At 44.9% G+C, this 19,780-nt stretch overlaps 1 protein-coding gene across 1 annotated transcript in view; it reads left to right on the top strand.

The window, feature by feature from the left end:
* The first annotated feature begins 210 nt into the window (after nt 1-210).
* The window catches only part of LOC115108418 (breast cancer anti-estrogen resistance protein 3 homolog), a 113,011-nt gene continuing 93,441 nt past the window's right edge, over nt 211-19,780 (top strand). Inside the window, exons 1-2 of the mRNA XM_065009050.1 lie at nt 211-315; nt 9,899-10,013. Coding sequence (XP_064865122.1) covers nt 226-315; nt 9,899-10,013 — 205 coding nt within the window. The 5' untranslated portion in view covers nt 211-225. The remainder of the gene's footprint in view (nt 316-9,898; nt 10,014-19,780) is intronic.

Genomic DNA, 19,780 nt, shown 5'->3' with positions numbered 1-19,780 from the left:
TCCTCTCCGATGCCTGAATGAAAGCTGATGACACCGTCTGATGTTGGGTCCTTTAATGTACTTTTAATGACTGATTTTCCTCTTTACCCTTCACTACAAACATACGTAGCAGCCATCCTGAGTGGGTTGTAATGGTGATGTTGTGCCTGGTCCTCTCCTCAGGTGACAAAGGCCCCAGGGGAGCCCCAGGGGAGGGAGAGGCTGGCCTGGTGGAGGGTTGGCAGCATGAAGCATCTGGCCATCTCCAAGTGGCTTAGTCAGCTGGGTCTGCCGCAGTACTGCACTCTGTTTGACGAGGAGTATGACGGCGTGGAGGTAAGAGCAGAACGCAGCCTGATTCACTATGCAGAAACGTACGCGCAAGCAAGCACGAACAGACACACTGACACGACACACACACGCATATCCACTAAAGAGAACACACATAGACACTAAAGAGAACACACATAGTCTGCTGATGAAGCAGATCAGTGGAAAAGACTACCAAAGCACAGCAGTGTGTCTCAAATGACCCACTCAGCCAAAAGCAGTGAAAGTAGTTGTAGCAAAATAAAAACTAAAGTCAACAGAGATGCATTGAATTAAAATCGGATTAATTAACTTTTTACCCATCGTCATGGATAGGTTTTGATTTATAGATTACATTTCCTCTGTGAATGCAGTCTGCAATCCTCAAATTCTTCCACAGAGTGATCGATCCAGGGAAAATAAAATCATATAGCAATATCCCTGCCCTGGGAAATCCATCAATTCAACGAGAAAAAAACACCCTCTTACCCTGGATCCCTAAACTGCAGGCCTAAAATACGATTCCTAGTATAGATTTAAAGCTGTGGCCGCCCAGAGCCTGCGGACACTATGTGAGGAATGTGTGTGAGCAGGGCAGAAGTGGTTGATGGTGTGTGAGCCCTGGGCTGTCGTGGTGATGTGTCATGTTGTATAAAGGATTGGAGACAGGCGCAGGAATACGTATTAGGAGGGTTTAATACTCCACCCAAAAATACAACATGCCATGAAAGGCACAGGGATGAAGCCAAAAACAAACACGTATACAAAAAGAAAAGGGATGTAACCCAAACAAAAAAGCGAGGTTAAACCTCTAATAAATACACGGGACGAGACCCGTTATGACAATACACGGGACGAGCCCCGTAATAACAAATGCACAAGTGGTGATCCAAGATGGCGTAGCAGTCAGTCATGTCCTGTGTATATATCTTTTTATCTTTTTTCTTCGCATTTATTTAAAAATATATTTTTCTTAACCTCAACTTCAACATACTCTCCTGCAATCCGGCTCAACCAATGTGGTCTGCTATTTTCTTTACTTTTGAACCGGAACCCCAACAGAAGCTAGCCAGCTAACTAGCTACTAGCAAGTAGTCAGCTAGCCACTGATAGCGGTCATCAGCTACCTTTAGCCCGGTCAACTCTCGCTAGTCTGCACAGCGTGACTCAAACCAGAGCAAATCTGACTTATTTTTCTCCATATCTCCGGATTCCTACTGCAAGCTAGCTGCGGCCCGCTAGCCATCAAGACCATATCGAACTGTTACCTTAAGAGGCCAATCGGACAAATTCTTTGGCCACTATACCTATTTTTCCAATTGGCCTGGACCCTTTTACCACACAGAGCCCTGCTGATCCATGACGACTGGTCTGCCGACGTAACCGCACGAGGGGGCTACAACAGACTTCTAACGTCGCGACGTCCCTCTAAGGCTCTTCTGCTAGCTTGCTATCCCCGGCACACTAGCTGCCTGAATCGCCGTGTCTCACTGGACCCCTATGATCACTCGGCTACGCGTGCCTCTCCCTAATGTCAATATGCCTTGTCCATTACTGTTTTGGTTAGTAATTATTGCCTTATTTCACTGTAGAGCCTCTAGTCCTGATCAATACGCCTTAGTTAACCCTTTAGTTCCACCTCCCACACATGCGGTGACCTCACCTGGTTTAAATGATGTTTCTAGAGACAATATCTATCTCATCGTCACTCAATGCATAGGTTTACCTCCACTGTATTCACATCCTACCATATTTTTGTCTGTATATTATGCCTTGAACCTATTCTACCGTGCCCAGAAACCTGCTCATTTAACTTTCTGTTCCGAACGTACTAGACGACCAGTTCTTATAGAGTTTAGCCGTACCCTTATCCTACTCCTCATCTGTTGCTCTGGTGATGTAGAGGTTAATCCAGGCCCTGCAGTGGCTAGCTCCACTCCCATTCCCCAGGCGCTCTCATTTGTTGATTTCTGTAACCGTAAAAGCCTTGGTTTCATGCATGTTAACATTAGAAACCTCTTCCCTAAGTTTGTTTTATTCACTGCTTTAGCACACTCTGCCATCCCGGATGTCCTAGCCGGGTCTGAATCCTCGCTTAGGAAGGCCACCAAAAACCCTGAAATTTCCATCCCTAACTATATCAAGTAAGAATTGCCAAAATGGGCGGAGTTAAAATCTACCGCAGCGATAGCCTGCATAGTTCTGTCTTATTATCCAGGTCTGTGCCAAAACAATTTGAGCTTCTACTTTTAGAAATCCACCTTTCCAGAAACAAGTCTCTCACTGTTGCCGCTTTCTATAGACCACCTTCTGCCCCAGCTGTGTCCTGGACACCATATGTGAATTGATTGCCCCCCATCTATCTTCAGAGCTCATGCTGTTAGGTAACCTAAACTGGGACATGCTTAACACCCTGGCCATCCTACAATCTAAGCTTGATGCCCTCAATCTCACACAAATTATCAATGAACCTACCAGGTACAACCCCAAATCCGTAAACTCAGGCACCCTCATCTCTGCTGTCTTCAACCAGGATCTCAGTGATCACTGCCTCATTGCTTGCGTCCGTAATGGGTCTGCGGTCAAACGAGCACCCCTCATCACTGTCAAACACTCCCTAAAATACTTCAGCGAGCAGGCCTTTCTAATCGACCTGGCCCGGGAATCCTGGAAGGATATTGAGCTCATTCCGTCAGTGGAGGATGCCTGATTATTCTTTAAAAGTGCTTTCCTCACAATCTTAAATAAGCATGCCCCATTATAAAAATGTAAAACCAGGAACAGATATAGCCCTTGGTTCACTCCAGACTTGACTGCCCTTGACCAGCACAAAAATATCCTGTGGTGTACTGCATTAGCATCAAATAGCCCCCGCGATATTCAACTTTTCAGGGAAGTTAGGAACCAATATACACAGGCAGTTAGGAAAGCAAAGGCTAGCTTTTTCAAACAGAAATTTGCATCCTGTAACAAACTCCAAAAAGTTCTTGGACACTGTAAAGTCCATGGAGAATAAGAGCACCTCCTCCCAGCTGCCCACTGCACTGAGGCTAGGAAACACTGTTACCACCGATGAATCCGCGATAATTGAGAATTTCAATAAGCATTTTTCTATGGCTGGCTATGCTTTCCACCTGGCTACCCCTACCCCGGTCAACAGCCATGCGCCCCCCACAGCAACTTGCCCAAGCCTCCCCCATTTCTCCTTCACCCAAATCCAGGTAGCTGATGTTCTGAAAGAGCTGCAAAATCTGGACACCTTCAAATCAGCTGGCTAGACAATCTGGACCCTCTCTTTCTAAAAATTATCTGCTGAAATTTTTGCAACTCCCTATTACTAGCCTTTTCAACCTCTCTTTCTGAGATCCCCAAAGATTGGAAAGCTGCCGCGGTCATCTCCCTCTTCAAAGGGGGAGACACTCTAGACCCAAACTGCTACAGACCTATATCCACCTACCCTGCCTTTCTAAGGTCTTCGAAAGCCAAGTTAACAAACAGATCACCAACCATTTCGAATCCCACCGTACCTTCTCTGCTATGCAATCTGGTTTCCGAGCTGGTCATGGGTGCACCTCAGCCACACTCAAGGTCCTAAACGATATCATAACCGCCATCGATAAGAGACAATACTATGCAGCTGTATTCATCGACCTGGCCAAGGCTTTCGACTCTGTAAATCACCACATTCTTTTCGGCAGACTCAACAGTCTTGGTTTCTCTAATGACTGCCTGGCCTGGTTCACCAACTACTTCTCAGACAGAGTTTAGTGTGTCAAATCGGAGGGCCTGTTGTCCGGACCTCTGGCAGTCTCTATGGGGGTGCCACAGGGTTCAATCCTCAGGCCGACTCTTTTCTCTGTATACATCAATGATGTTGCTCTTGCTGCTGATGATTCTCTGATCCACCTCTATGTAGATGACACCATTCTGTATATTTCTGGCCCTTCTTTGGACACTGTGTTAACAAACCTCCAGACGAGCTTCAATGCCATACAACTGTCCTTCCGTGACCTCCAACTGCTCTTAAATGCAAGTAAAACTAAATGCATGCTCTTCAACCGATCGCTGCCCACACCTGCCCGCCCGTCCAGCATCACTACTCTGGACGGTTCTGACTTAGAATATGTGGACAACTACAAATACCTAGGTGTCTAGTTGGACTATAAACTCTCCTTCCAGACTCACATTAAGCATCTCCAAAATGTAATCCAGTATCGCCTTCCTATTTCGCAACAAAGCATCCTTCACTCATGCTGCCAAACATACCCTTGTTAAACTGACTATACTACCGATCCTTGACTTCGGCGATGTCATTTACAAAATAGCCCCCAACACTCTACTCAGCAAATTTGATGCAGTCTATCACAGTGCCATCCGTTTTGTCCCCAAAGCCCCATATACTACCCACCACTGTGACCTGTATGCTCTCGTTGCCTGGCCTTCCTTTCAAATTCGCCACGAAACCCACTTGCTCCAGGTCATCCTCAAGTCTTTGCTTGGTAAAGCCCGACCTTATCTCAGATCACTGGTCACCATAGCAGCACCCACCTGTAGCACGCGCTCCAGCAGGTATATTTCACTTGTCACCCCCAAAGCCAATTCCTCCTTCGGCCGCCTTTCCTTCCAGTTCTCTGCTGCCAATGACTGGAACGAACTGCAAAAATCACTGAAGCTGGAGACTCATATCTCCCTCACTAGCTTTAAGCACCAGCTGTCAGAGCAGCTCACAGATCACTGCACCTGTACATAGCCCATCTGTAAACAGCCCATCTATCTACCTCATCCCCTTACTGTATTGATTTTATTTATGTTGCTCATTTGCACCCCAGCATCTCTACTTGCACACTCATCTTCTGCACATATATCACTCCCGTGTTGAATTGCTATATTGTAATTATATCGCCACTATGGCCTATTTATTGCCAAACCTCCCTTATCCTACCTCATTTGCACACACTGTATATAGACTTTTTCTATTGTATTATTGACTGTATGTTTGTTTATTCCATGTGTAACTCTGTGTTGTTGTTTGTGTTTACTTTGCTTTATCTTGGCCAGGTCGCAGTTGTATATGAGAACTTATTCTTAACTAGCCTACCTGGTTAATTAAAGGTGAAATATATATTTTTAAACAACAGTACACAGGACGAGACCCGTAATAACGAGTAAGCCGAAACAACAAAGCACAGGTACTCACAAGACCAACGGACATGGGAACAATAACCGACCAAATCAAATCAAATCAAATCAAATTTATTTGTCACATACACATGGTTAGCAGATGTTAATGCGAGTGTAGCGAAATGCTTGTGCTTCTAGTTCCGACAATGCAGTGATAACCAACAAGTAATCTAACTAACAATTCTAAAACTACTGTCTTATACACAGTGTAAGGGGATAAAGAATATGTACATAAGGATATATGAATGAGTGATCCACAAAACAATGGTAAACGAAGGGCACATATATACAATTACTAATCAGGGGAAACGGGAACCAGGTGTGCGTAATGAAACAGTTCAGTGACAACTAGAGGCTGGTGATGTAGACCTCCGGAGCTGGTGAACGGAATTAGCAGCAGTACCGGGGGAATCCATGACATGATGGACCTGTTTGGAGCCCTCCTTTAAATGTTTTTATTATTTATTAATTTTCAGCATTAAAAATGACAGCAAACAATACATTGGGAATACCCCCCACCCTCCATTCCCTGACAGAACACAGAAAAACAGAAAGAAAAAACAGAAGACATTGCTCTTTAGGAATCGGCACCATGCTTCATTGATATTTGACATACTGTGTAAGGAATATGCTCCATTAAAAAGAATGAATGTGGATCAGGTTGGGATGCAGGTTGTATGTTGTGTTGTCCATGTTGTTGTGTTGCCCACCACGTGAAAGATATGCCAAAAAGGGCTGCCATATCGAATGTATTAGATCTGCCTGAGGTATCGTGTTGAATCCTGTCTATATGTAGTAAACTGGTGACTTCAGCTAACCAAGTTTTAAAAACAGGTACAGCCTCTTTATTCCAAAAGGCTTAAGATATGTATTTTTGCAATAACCATGCCATATTGTACACTCTTTTGTTCCCAGTGGGTTAATGTTATGTGATGTGACCTGTATAAAACAGTAATGTCCGTGGCTGGTGTGAGGTTACAGCTGTATACTTCTGATTGAGTAACACCACTGCGGACATTCCCTCTCCTTCTGCCTCGCCTAACCAACCCACTCACTGTCTCCCTCCCTCTAGACCCCCCACCCCCCCACCCCCTGGCTCCATCCACCCCCCTTTCTCTCCAACTCTGTCTTCCTTCCCTAGTCTTTCTCTCACTCTCCCTGACCACTTCCCCTGGTCTCCTTCCCTCTTTCTCTCTTATCTCGTCTCCTTCCCCTGTCTCTCCCATCCCTAACTCCCTCTATCTCATTCCACCTTGCCTTTCTCCCATTGTCTCCCGCACCCATGTCTCCCGCTTCCTCTTTCTCCCCCTGTGTCCTTTCCCATGTCTCCCCACCCTATCTCCCTTCCCCCGTCTCCCCCTACCCACCCAGTCTTCCTTCGAGATCCTTATTAATGGGGATTTATGATACCCACTTAACTGTTAGCTTTTGGACCCAGCTGGCTGACTCTGACTGTCACCAAAGGCTAAGGGGTTTAGAACGACCAGAGCTAACCGTTTCTCCTCAAGATCCTGATCCTATTCTGCTACACCTGTAAGTTATTTCCTCTGCAGTGATTTGACGTTATGGTAAAGGGTTAATGGACATAGGTTTGGATCAGAGCTCAAAAGAGAGAAAGTTGTACCTCATTCATGAGAACAGGGTATAAAACATGACAGTAGGGTCTGGCCTCAGGGCCGCTGCCATTGATATTTCTTCCTGTAAAGAGACACTATGACCTAGAGCTGTAGACCGTTAAAGTAGACATCAGAATGAGCCTGTCAAGAGTCTCTTTAGGTTCCTGGAGAGACCACGTCAATAAGAGGTCCTTAACTCCCTGACTCATGTCAAGTGAATCAAGGCCTCCATATTGCTGCAACTTTTTGTTTTTTGTAGTCTGTTGTCACAATTACCTCATCCCTTTATTTCACTTCTATTTTGGCAATATGTTATTAGATGATGAACCTACAGTATCTGATGTCTTAGCAGCTTACATATATACAGTATTTGGTACAAGCAAAGATGTGATTCACTGTGATGAGCTTGTTCAGAACATGCTCATCATGTACTTCAAGAGCTTATATCCGCGCTAAATCACCCCAGAACCACCAGAGAAATAACCCAAATAGTTACGACAAAGGAAATACACGGATCATCTTTTTTAGAATGCACATTTAAGTCCATGGCTCTGCAGTGCTGTTCAACAGACTTTTTAAACACAGGAGAGGGGATCCACCTGTTCCCTCATTATAACACATACCATCCTATGTGTGAGGACTTCAAACAGGCTTCATAAAGTTGCCGAGTTGGCCTCTAAAAGCCTTTTACAGTAAGTGACACAAAACCTTGGTAGGGTCACATGCCTATGGTCATGGATAGACAGTGTTCCCCACGTTAATCAGGAAGGACAGGAAGGCTATTACAACCTTCTATCCCACCATTACAGAGAGTAGAGAGAACTCTTAAGAGTGAACTCTTTAGATCTCAACATACATGAGTGTACCTGACTTTATTATTCACTCAGATCAATGGCTGTTAGATGTTGGATGCTGCAGAAATGTAGCTATTTCAGCCATGCTAATGAAGGCCCACAATGCCTCAGTCATGTGAAACAGAGATTATGGAGCGTGCTAATGAACCTCCTTAACTGCTCCATTATTGGCAGAATTAAGTGAGAAAAGAGAGAGAGTGGGGGATACAAGTTTTTATCAAATTTCTCTAATGGACCTTCTCTTTTAGACTGAGTCTACACTGCAAAACCTAACCCTATAATGCCACACAAGTTAACTGTCCTAGGGGTCAAACCAGTGATAAAACATACACAGTGTATGTGGTGAAATATGCTACAGTTATAACACAGGCGTGCTTTAATGCCTATCTATCAACCATTGGAGACCATCCATCAGCCAGGAGATTGTCTGTGACGTCTCTCTGCTCCAATGCTGCCCAGACAGGTGAGAGAGATGAGGGGAGACGCATGACTGCATGGCTGCCTTCCTCTCTTCGTTTCTGCCTCTCTGGCTATGCAGCCCTGATAACCAGCCCTGTAATGAGAGTAATGGGGAGATATCAGCACTTCTAACAGTCTATGCTTCTCACTCCCTGGGGACACGTTCTGCTACATCTCACCACATTCCAACGCTGGTGAGCGTCAGCGTTACATTAACAAACTGCCAGTCATTCAGACCTGCCGGTGCTCAAATATCCAGACAAGAAAACAACAACTCAGACCAAACCACAACTCCGCACGCCACCACCTGACAAAGATAACTATTCAAATATCTGCTTGAGGAATGTATTGAAATGCCATGGCACGGTTGAATAATGCACTGGAGAGTCTTACGGATAGGCCAAAGGGCTCTTTTTGGCTATTAATGTCAGCTTTGTCTGCAAGTGGGTAAGAGGGTGTGTAACTACTAGGGGCCTCTATGTGTAAGCACTGCACACCTAGGAGCCGTCATCGGATAATGGACCCTTACCAGCATAGGGCTCCCATTGCCCTAGTGGAGACATTATCTGGATACCCAGACAGACACACACCAGCCCAGCTGCCCTGGGAGGCTGACTGAGGCTGGCTGGGTCTGGTGGGCCCCCCATTATAACAAAGGCAGGACAATGCAGAAGTATGCTTGGTGAACACAGAGATCCTGGCTGAGATTCCACCGCTACACAGATAACAGGGACAAAAACTCTAATGTACCGTGGTGGAAAAATAACTCTGCTGCCTTAAAACAATCTGGTCCAGATCACTGCTCCATTGCACAAGGGATGATAAAGGCAAAGCAAACAGGAGAGCTGAGAATTTGAAATCTCCATGTTGTTGTTATAATGAAAATGTTATTATCATGTGACTAAAGCGAACTTGTAACTTCACTTGCATCAAGAATATATGATATGAATGCTCTGTCATTATTTGTAAGCTAACCCTGATCTCACAGAGAAAATGAACCCATCATTTCCTCTGTTTGGATATTTCAGTATTGTTAACACAAGCTCAAAGGCATGTTCCAAACAGCAGAAAATATCTCCTAACCAAACCTATAATTAAACTGGTCTGTTTTGTCTCTCTGGGGATCAATGCATGCTGGCACTCTAAGGAAAACAAAGTGGTGTTTGTGAGCTCGCCATCAATAATGTATTGTTTTGAAACAAGCCCCTGGTTTGAAGTGTAAGAAAGGGCACCAGCAGCAGCAGCAAAGTGGCAGCCCAGTAATGACAGGCAGTGTATGGTACTGGCCTGAGTAGATTAGGGAGAGGAGAGGACACACTCCTCAGTTTGGAGGTAGGGGAAGGTGTCCTTGCCTGTCTGAAAACGGTCCTGTCTTGCTCCTGAAGAAGGCTGATACAGCCAAATTGTGTCCGCATTATGGTACAGTTTGGTACACCTTGCGGGCATTCCTTCTTCATATAGTCTAACCCTCTTCCCATCCATCTGTGTCTCTCCCTGCAGGACCTGTTGCACCTGAATGAGCTCGACCTGTTGGAGCTGGGGGTCCATAACCACCTCCACCGCATCCACATCCTCACCAGCATCCAGACACTGCAGGAGAGGGAGAGGAGGAGAGGTCAGTGGCACAACATCATCTCACTGGTAGTTGCAGGCAATGTTATCTTCCTATACCAAACCTGTTGATGAAAAATATACTTTGTTATGGTCTGTTCACATTATGAGTCACTGTTGTTGTGACTCAAATCCAGAAAAGTAATTCCCACTGAAACATTCCCAGTCCCAGTCATTCCCATTGAAAGCCTCAAGATTAAACCGTAGATTTTGAGCTGTTGTTTGCTAAATGCTAAATGCTATGCAATGCCAAGCATATGCCACATAACACCCACCCAATGCACTTACACTTGTTTGGATGTGAAAGGAAAAGTGGTAGTGTTTTAACAAGAGAAGTGTCTTTCTCTTCCAACACTCACACGGCTGACCAAACAGGAGCAGGCCTCATCCGGCCCATCATACTGTTTTCACAGACTGGCTCAGACCCTGTTCGTTTTGGTTCCCAGCCCTCCCTCTCTGCTTCCATCCCCTCCCATCCTGGCCTCTGTTTGTGTTGGGCAGCACCGGCCATGTAATGCGTTTGGAAGGATAGAGAGGATGGCGATAGTAGGGAACAAGCCCACCGGCACTCTCTCACTGGCCACTGCCACCCTACGGCCCCACCTCACTGGGCCAGGGTTCAGAGGATAGCCCCCCTCCAGTGAAACAGTGTTGTGCTGAATAGTAGCTGATACTTTCCTTACAGTCACCAGGGGAAATGATGTGCCCTAGTTAAAGGCTAAAGACTTCCTGGTCATCTGAGTGAATAAGCTCCGGAGTCCTCAAGACTCATCAGTGATTAATTAGGATATTCAACAGATTTCATGTTTTTCTTTCTTCTTCTCTTGTTCTTATCCCTTGACGCCACCTGTAAAGACAGACGAAGGTAATAAGGTGTTCAGCTGTATGTCATGAAAGCACCAGGAGGCTGATGGCAACATATAGGGATTACTGAGATAAGACAGACAAGCATCTTAGGCCTGGGAACAGGAGTGGAAATCAAAACACAGCCTCATTTACTGTAGACACAGGTACTGTGTCATGCATAGGCATACTTCCAGGGTTAGTGCAATCAAGGATCCTTGGATGTCCCTACCCTAGACCCTAACCTTAACCCCCACCATGACCTTAACATTACCATAACCCTTACCTAACCTTAATCCTTGCCTTAACCATTTTAAATTTCAACTTCAATGGGGTGACGTCACAACACAGCATCCTATTCCTACAACCACGGTGGAACACACGCACGCAAGCACGCGCACACACACACACACACACACACACACACACACACACACACACACACACACACACACACACACACACACACACACACACACACACACACACACACACACACACACACACACACACACCAGGTGATTATACAGGGTCTAGCCAGGCAGCTGTAAGAGTTGGAGCAGTGGTGGCTGCCCTGGGGCAGGTGTCCTGCTGTGTATAATTAACTCTGTAGAAAAGTGGGGATGAGGTCTCCGTATGGATCATAGACAGGCCGCTGCTTGTTTCCAATGCATTATACGCCGACTCCCTACTGGTGGTATGGCTACTACCAAGTGTATGACATTTGGTTTGGGGCAATTTGAATTCTTTATTCTAAAAGAGTGTTCATGTAGGGCAATATTCCATTCCTAACAAAATACACTTGCTTTTTTTATGTGCCTGCATTAAGTGGCTTTGGGCTGCTGATAAAGGGTCATCAAGTCTCCTGTTGCACCGTCCATCCACACCAAAAGTTTAATAGCCTCTCACACTAACGATCAGAAAGACAAACTTGCAGGGAGTGTTGGCTAATGGTGTGTGGATTCAGGGATAGTGCTAAATAGATTAGCCTTATTCTGTTCTTCTGAATGTTAACTTTTCTCTTTGAGGAGTCTTAGCACAATCAGACAAATATGACATATCCTACACTGTGACTCAGTAGTGTTTAGCAAACAGTTAAGTGGCCTCAAAGCAAAGAGTAGAGTGGAATTGACACTTCTGAAAATTATTGGATTTCTATTGAATATCTTTCCAAAGTACTGTACTGAGGTAGATAAACATTTTCAGTTATGCTGGGCCAGTTTCTCATATGATAAATTGAATCAAAAGATCATAATTTCTATCATTCAAGGACATTGCCATGTCATGCTTTCTGGAAACACTAGACAAGGGGCAGTCAGACATGGTTTTAACTCAAGACATAGAAAAGGTAGGAAAAACACAGAGGATACGGGGCAACCGAGGACGAACAGCAGAGGGGCTAATGATCTTGGAGCAATGGGTGTAATGGGTGCGTGCTGGTAGCAGGGAAGTCAGGCGCAGGAGAGTGAACTTAGTATAAACGGAGCCGTTTAATGAATATACAAAAATACAGAAAACCAAAATATACAAAATATAATAAGAGGGTGAAAAACCCGTCGCACACCAGAACATAACTTGCACCAAACATACAACAGACAATCACCGACAAGGACATGATGAGAAACAGAGGGTTAAATACACAACATGTAATTGATGCGATTGGAACCAGGTGTGATGGAAGACAAGACAAAACCAATGGAAAATGAAAAATGGATCAGGTTGGTGATGTCGACCGCCGAACACTGCCCGAACAAGGAGAGGGACCGACTTCGGCGGAAGTCGTGACAGCGGGGGGGAAGGTCTCGGCTTCCGGGGTAGTAGCCGTGGCACTATAGCTGTGTACCAGCGCCTTAGGCTTGACCTTCTTGGATACCGGTCGGTGCTGCGGAAGTGATGTGGCCCGGGCCTTACTGAACCCCTCCCGGAGGTCCTAGTACTCTGTGGAGCTGGCGGAGAAGTCCGGCGGGGCAATTTCCAAGCCCCCGGAAGATGTCTCAGGGCAAGCAGAGCTAACTTCAGGCAATGAGTGTGGCAGGACGGGCTCCAGCCCACGATGGCACCAGTAGCCAGTCAATGGAGGGATTGTGTTGCTGGAGCCAAGAGAATCCCAATACCACGGAACCTGCAGAGACTCAACCAGCAGGAATTGGATCGTCTCGCTGTGGTTCCCCGACACTTGTAGGTTGACGGGGGTGGTCTGGTGGGTGACCCGGCCTATAGAGCGCCCGTCCACGCTCTAACACCCATGGGAATGGAGAGGGGTTGAGTGGGGATTCCCAGCTCAGACCCCAGTGTAACGTCCATGAGACTCACATCGGCCCCGGAGTCGATGAGTACCTGGAGAGACTTGGATTGGTCCCCCACCGAGGGATGGCACGGAGAAGGGGGGTGAGCAAGGGAAGACAATTGTTTTAAGGTCCACCAGAGTACTCACTCCGAAGAATGAGCTGTCTCTTTAAGGGACAGGTAGACACATAATGACCGGCAGTACCCCAATACAGAGAACTCTGGGGACAGCCTGGCCCTGCCGAGCTGCATCGGCTCGGGAAGAGGTGAATCGGCAGTTTCCCGAGGCTCTTGAAGGGACTCGGGTAAGCTCGGATCCTCATGGGGACTTCTGGAGTTCATCAGATGCAAGGTGGGTTCCCTGAGTGAGTATTTGGGGCCGCAATCGGACCTCTTCTCCCTACTAGGTTCCCGTAGCCGACCATCGATCCGGATGGTTAAAGTGATGAGTGAGTTGAGATCTGTCGGTAGTTCTCGGGCTGCCAGCTCATCCTTTACCTCCTCCGATAATCCGTGCAGGAACGTGTCAAACAGCGCTTCCGTGTTCCAGGTACCCTCCGCCGCTAGCATGCGGAACTCCACCGCATAGTCTGCTACGCTGAGGGTGTCCTGCCGAAGCTGGAGTAACTTCTGGGTTCATAGTCTGCCACACTGAGGGAGGAGTCCTGCCGAAGCTGGAGTGACTTCCGAGCAGCCTCTCTCCCGGACACCGGAGCCTAAAACCTTTCTCACCTCCGCCATGAATACCTCCAGACTGAGGCTGATGGCGGATTGTTGCTCCCACACCACCGTGGCCCAGGCGAGTGCCCTCCCAGACATCAGCGTAATGATGTACACTATCTTTGAGCGGTCAAATAAGGCTGCAGCTCGCAAATGAGGGAACACTGGGAAAGAATGGTCCGCCAGGTTATGGAATCTCCATTGAAGTGCTCTGGGAGAGGTAAGCGGGGTTCCCGGGAAACCGGGGTGATGGCGCTGCTACCAGCCAGGTTACTGAGGGGCTGGGAGGTTACTGTCATGGTAGGCTGCCTGGTAGGCAACCCACAGAATTGCTCCCGCAATGCGTCCAATGCTAGGTCTTGACGTTTGGCCATGTTCTGGAACCCTTCAATTCATCCGCGAAGCAACTCCTCGTGTCTACTAATGATGGCTCCTTGGCATTGCGGAGCTGGTCTAAGGCTGCTGGGTCAGTCATGGCCAGTTCGTACTATCACGTTTCAGGTAAGACCCAAGTGCAGACTATGTTGACGTAACAATGTTTATTGCAACAACAGGGGCAGGCAAACGACAGGTCAAGGCAGGCAGGGGTCGATAATCCAGAGTAGCTGCAAAGGTAAAGCACGGCAGGCAGGCTCAGGGTTAGGGGCAGGCAGAGTGGTCAGGCAGGCGGGCTCAGAGTCAGGACAGGCAAGGAGGACGAGAAAAGCAAGGAGGACGTGAAAAAGAGAGACTGGGGAAAACAGGAGCTGAGAAAACGCTGGTTGACTTGAACAAATAAGACAAACTGGCCCAGACAGACCAAAAACACAGGTATAAATACTCAGGGGATAAGTGGGGAAGATGGGCGACACCTGGAGGTTTGGTGGAGACAAGCACAAGGACAGGTAAAACAGATCAGGGAGTGGCAGATTGTCTGTGTACAGTATTTGTTCAAGTTAATGGCATCCTTTGGAACTCATCTTGTGAACCAGATAAGGGGCCTCATTTGTAAACGTTGCTTATGCACAAAATCTGTCCCAAAACATGCATGAGCCAGTTTTCACGCAAAAGTTGGAGTTTATAAAACTGAACTTGATGTGAGAATGTGCTTATCCTCTCTAGGGCATGTGGGACGCTAGCGTCCGACCTGGCCAACATCCAGTGAGATTGCAGAGTGCCAAATTCAAATACAGAAATACTCATTATAAAAATTCAGAAAACAAAACATATTTTACATAGGTTTAAAGATGAACTTCTTGTGAATCCAACCACTGTGTCAGATTTTTAAAATGCTTTACTGCGAAAGCATACCTTACGATTAGTTGAGAACATAACCCAGCAGACAAATCATTACAAACAGTGACCAGACAAGTTGAAGAGTTACACAAGTCAGAAATAGAGATACAATTAATAATTTACCTTTGATGATCTTCATATGGTGGCACTCAGAAGACATTCATTTACTCAATAAATGTTCCTTTTGTTCGATAAAGTCTCTTTATATCCAAAAACCTCTGTTTTGTTTGCGCGTTTTCTTCAGTAATCCACAGGCTCAAACGCAGTCAAAACAGGCAGACAAAAAAATCCAAATTGTGTACGTAAAGTTCATTGAAACATGTCAAACTATATTATATTCAATCCTCAGGTTGTTTTTAGCCTAAATGATCTATAATATTTCAACCGGACAATAACGTCGTCAATACAAAAGGTAAACAAGAAAGGCACATGCGCATGAAAAAGCTCTGTGACATGGTAGGGTCCACTCATTCAGACTGGTCTTACTCCCTCATTTATCAGAATACAAGCCTAAAACTATTTCTAAAGACTGTTGACATCTAGTGGAAGGCATAGGAACTGCAATTTGAATCTTAAGTCAGTGGATACTGTAATGGCATTGAATAGAAAACTACAAAACCAACAACAACAAAAACTACTTCCTGAATTGGTTTTCGCCTGCCAAATCAGTTCTGTTATACGCACAGACATTATTTTAACAGTTTTGGAAACTTTGGAGTGTTTTCTATCCAAATCTACCAGTTATATGCATATCATATCTTCTAGCAGTAGCAGGCCGTTTAATTTGGGCATGCTTTTCATCCAAAATTCCAAATGCTGCCCCCTACCCTAGAGATGTTATCCTCCTGCAAACTTTAGACCATGGTGGTTGAAGTATTACATGGCAAGAAGGCAAAATTATCCTAGCCTTGTGCTGGAAAATATGATCACACTCTTATTCATAACAAAAACAAACAGGTAGCTTAATATAATAACAAGATACAATCATTTGCCATTAGTGAGAAGAGCGAAAATCCCTTAGTTTTATCTTCGCATTCTAAAATAATTAGAAATAGTTATCTATTTCCTACTATTTTTTCATTTCCATGATCATTGCAGAATAAATTCCTCATCTTTTCTGACTGTGATGGTTTCACACTTGCAAAATAGCCTATAGGCCTACAACAAGTTAGGATAGGCTACCATTCATCCCATCTCTCATTTAACTGGACCCACTTCACAGTAGTAAATATATAAGCTATTTCAAGTATTTTTCTCTATGTGGTCCGATCTGAAGTGCAGTTTAAGAGTAGACCAGACAGTTCACCTTTTCCATAGATGTTTGTAGGCTATGTTTATTTTTTATATTTTTTTATTTCACCTTTATTTAACCAGGTAGGCTAGTTGAGAACATGTTCTCATTTGCAACTGCGACCTGGCCAAGATAAAGCATAGCAGTGTGAACAGACAACACAGAGTTACACATGGAGTAAACAATTAACAAGTCAATAACACAGTAGGAAAAAAAAGGGGGAGTCTATATACATTGTGTGCAAAAGGCATGAGGTAGGCGAATAATTACAATTTTGCAGATTAACACTGGAGTGATAAATGATCAGATGGTCATGTACAGGTAGAGATATTGGTGTGCAAAAGAGCAGAAAAGTAAATAAATAAAAACAGTATGGGGATGAGGTAGGTAAAAATGGGTGGGCTATTTGCCGATAGACTATGTACAGCTGCAGCAATCGGATAGCTGCTCAGATAGCAGATGTTTGATGTTGGTGAGGGAGATAAAAGTCTCCAACTTCAGCGATATTTGCAATTCGTTCCAGTCACAGGCAGCAGAGAACTGGAACGAAAGGCGGCCAAATTAGGTGTTGGCTTTAGGGATGATCAGTGAGATACACCTGCTGGAGCGCGTGCTACGGATGGGTGTTGCCATCGTGACCAGTGAACTGAGATAAGGCGGAGCTTTACCTAGCATGGACTTGTAGATGACCTGGAGCCAGTGGGTCTGGCGACGAATATGTAGCGAGGGCCAGCCGACTAGAGCATACAAGTCGCAGTGGTGGGTGGTATAAGGTGCTTTAGTGACAAAACGGATGGCACTGTGATAAACTGCATCCAGTTTGCTGAGTAGAGTGTTGGAAGCAATTTTGTAGATGACATCGCCGAAGTCGAGGATCGGTAGGATAGTCATTTTTACTAGGGTAAGTTTGGCGGCGTGAGTGAAGGAGGCTTTGTTGCGGAATAGAAAGCCGACTCTTGATTTGATTTTCGATTGGAGATGTTTGATATGAGTCTGGAAGGAGAGTTTACAGTCTAGCCAGACACCTAGGTACTTATAGATGTCCACATATTCAAGGTTGGAACCATCCAGGGTGGTGATGCTGGTCAGGCGTGCGGGTGCAGGCAGCGATCGGTTGAAAAGCATGCATTTGGTTTTACTAGCGTTTAAGAGCAGTTGGAGGCCACGGAAGGAGTGTTGTATGGCATTGAAGCTTGTTTGGAGGTTAGATAGCACAGTGTCCAAGGATGGGCCGGAAGTATATAGAATGGTTTCGTCTGCGTAGAGGTGGATCAGGGAATCGCCCGCAGCAAGAGCAACATCATTGATATATACAGAAAAAAAGAGTTGGCCCGAGGATTGAACCCTGTGGCACCCCCATAGAGACTTCCAGAGGACCGGACAGCATGCCCTCCGATTTGACACACTGAACTCTGTCTGCAAAGTAATTGGTGAACCAGGCAAGGCAGTCATCCGAAAAACCGAGGCTACTGAGTCTGCCGATAAGACGGCTGCACAGTACTGTATTTTATCGATGGTGGTTATGATATCGTTAGTACCTTGAGCGTGGCTGAGGTGCACCCGTGACCGGCTCGGAAACCAGATTGCACAGCGGAATACTGTAACAACAAATTGTTCAATTTTAAAATATTTCATTTATAAATATAATGGTAACATTTTACTTGACACCAAGCATTATGACATGGTCATAATGTTTTGCCTTGTGTGGTAGGTTTTGTGAGTTTTAACACTCTTATGTAGGTGGTATAACCAGACATAAAATAATGCAATATATGTCAAAACAGGTGTAAATATATGGGTCATGACAGTGTTATGACCATATTATGACAGGTTATGACAAGTCATATCAGCTGTTATGACATATTATAACATGGTTATGACGCTAGGTGTCAAGTAAAGTGTTACCAACATGGGGTACATGGTACATAATACATATATCATAACCATTGCGGAATAAATTCCTCACCATTTCTGGCTATGATGAGTTCATAGTCCAGAGGTAGTAATACAACAAATTACCATGCTCATCTTTCATTTAATTGGAGTTATAATGCTCGTTCACACGCACAGTTGTACCACAAGTCTGATTTATAAAGGGAGAAATGTGTATGTATGCTTGCGCAAAGTTTACTGTATGAATCTCTATATATTTATGTGTGCGATGTCACTTCAGTGCACAACGGAGCATTTGAAAGCCAATACAGTGTCAGAATATACACTAAGTATACCAAACATTAGGACCACCTTCCTAGTATTGAGTTGTGCTCTCAGAACAGCCTCAGTTATTCTGGGCATGTGGCCTCATTTCTAACCGTTATGCAATTTTACACTAAATATGTGCATGCGCTATTTCTGAAAAAACTGTGCACAAAATGCAAAGATAAAATGAATAGATTTTTCGCTCTTCTCACTAACAGCCAATGATTGCATCATGATATTTAGCTAACTGCTTTTTTGTTAGGAATAAGTTGTCATATATTCTCCCTTTGCACAAGGCTACTAGGTTACTTTTGTGTCTTGCAATGCAATACTTCAACCACTAGAAACTATGTGAACGCATGGTCTAAAATTAATAAGCATATTCTCATGTCAAGTTCAGTTTTTATAAAGGACAACTTTTGTCCTTTTGTCCTTGATAAAATAAAGGGCAGTGTTTCCACAGTTGTGTCAAGTTGGATGGAGGTCCTTTGGGTGGTGGACCATTCTTGATACACACGGGAAACTGTTTAGCGTGAAAACCCCAGCAGGGTTGCAGTTCTTGACACACTCAAACCGGTGTACCTGGCACATACTACCATACCCTGTTCTAAGGCACTTTAATATTTTGTCTTGCCCAATCACCCTCTGAATGCCACACACACAATCCATGTCTCAATTGTCTCAAGGTTTAAAAATCCTTAACCTGTCTCCTCCCCTTCATCTACACGGATGTAAGTAGATTTAACAAGTGACATCAACAAGGAATCGTAGCTTTCACCTGGATTCACCTGGTCAGTATATTTTATGGAAAGAGCAGGTGTCCTTAATGTTTTGTATACTCAGTGTAGTATGTATACATATGGGGATGGCAAGCATATTTAAATATATTGCTGTTCATTGGATTCCAGCCCAGCCTACATATACAGTGCCTTGCGGCCCCCTTGAACTTTGCGACCTTTTGCCACATTTCAGGCTTCAAACATAAAGATATAAAACTGTATTTTTTTGTGAAGAATCAACAACAAGTGGGACACAATCATGAAGTGGAACGACATTTATTGGATATTTCAAACTTTTTTAACAAATCAAAAACTGAAAAATTGGGCGTGCAAAATTATTCAGCCCCTTTACTTTCAGTGCAGCAAACTCTCTCCAGA

This window comes from Oncorhynchus nerka, linkage group LG24 (genome assembly GCF_034236695.1).
Source record: "Oncorhynchus nerka isolate Pitt River linkage group LG24, Oner_Uvic_2.0, whole genome shotgun sequence".
Taxonomy (NCBI): Eukaryota; Metazoa; Chordata; class Actinopteri; order Salmoniformes; family Salmonidae; genus Oncorhynchus; species Oncorhynchus nerka.
This window is presented reverse-complemented; position numbering and strand designations above follow the sequence as displayed.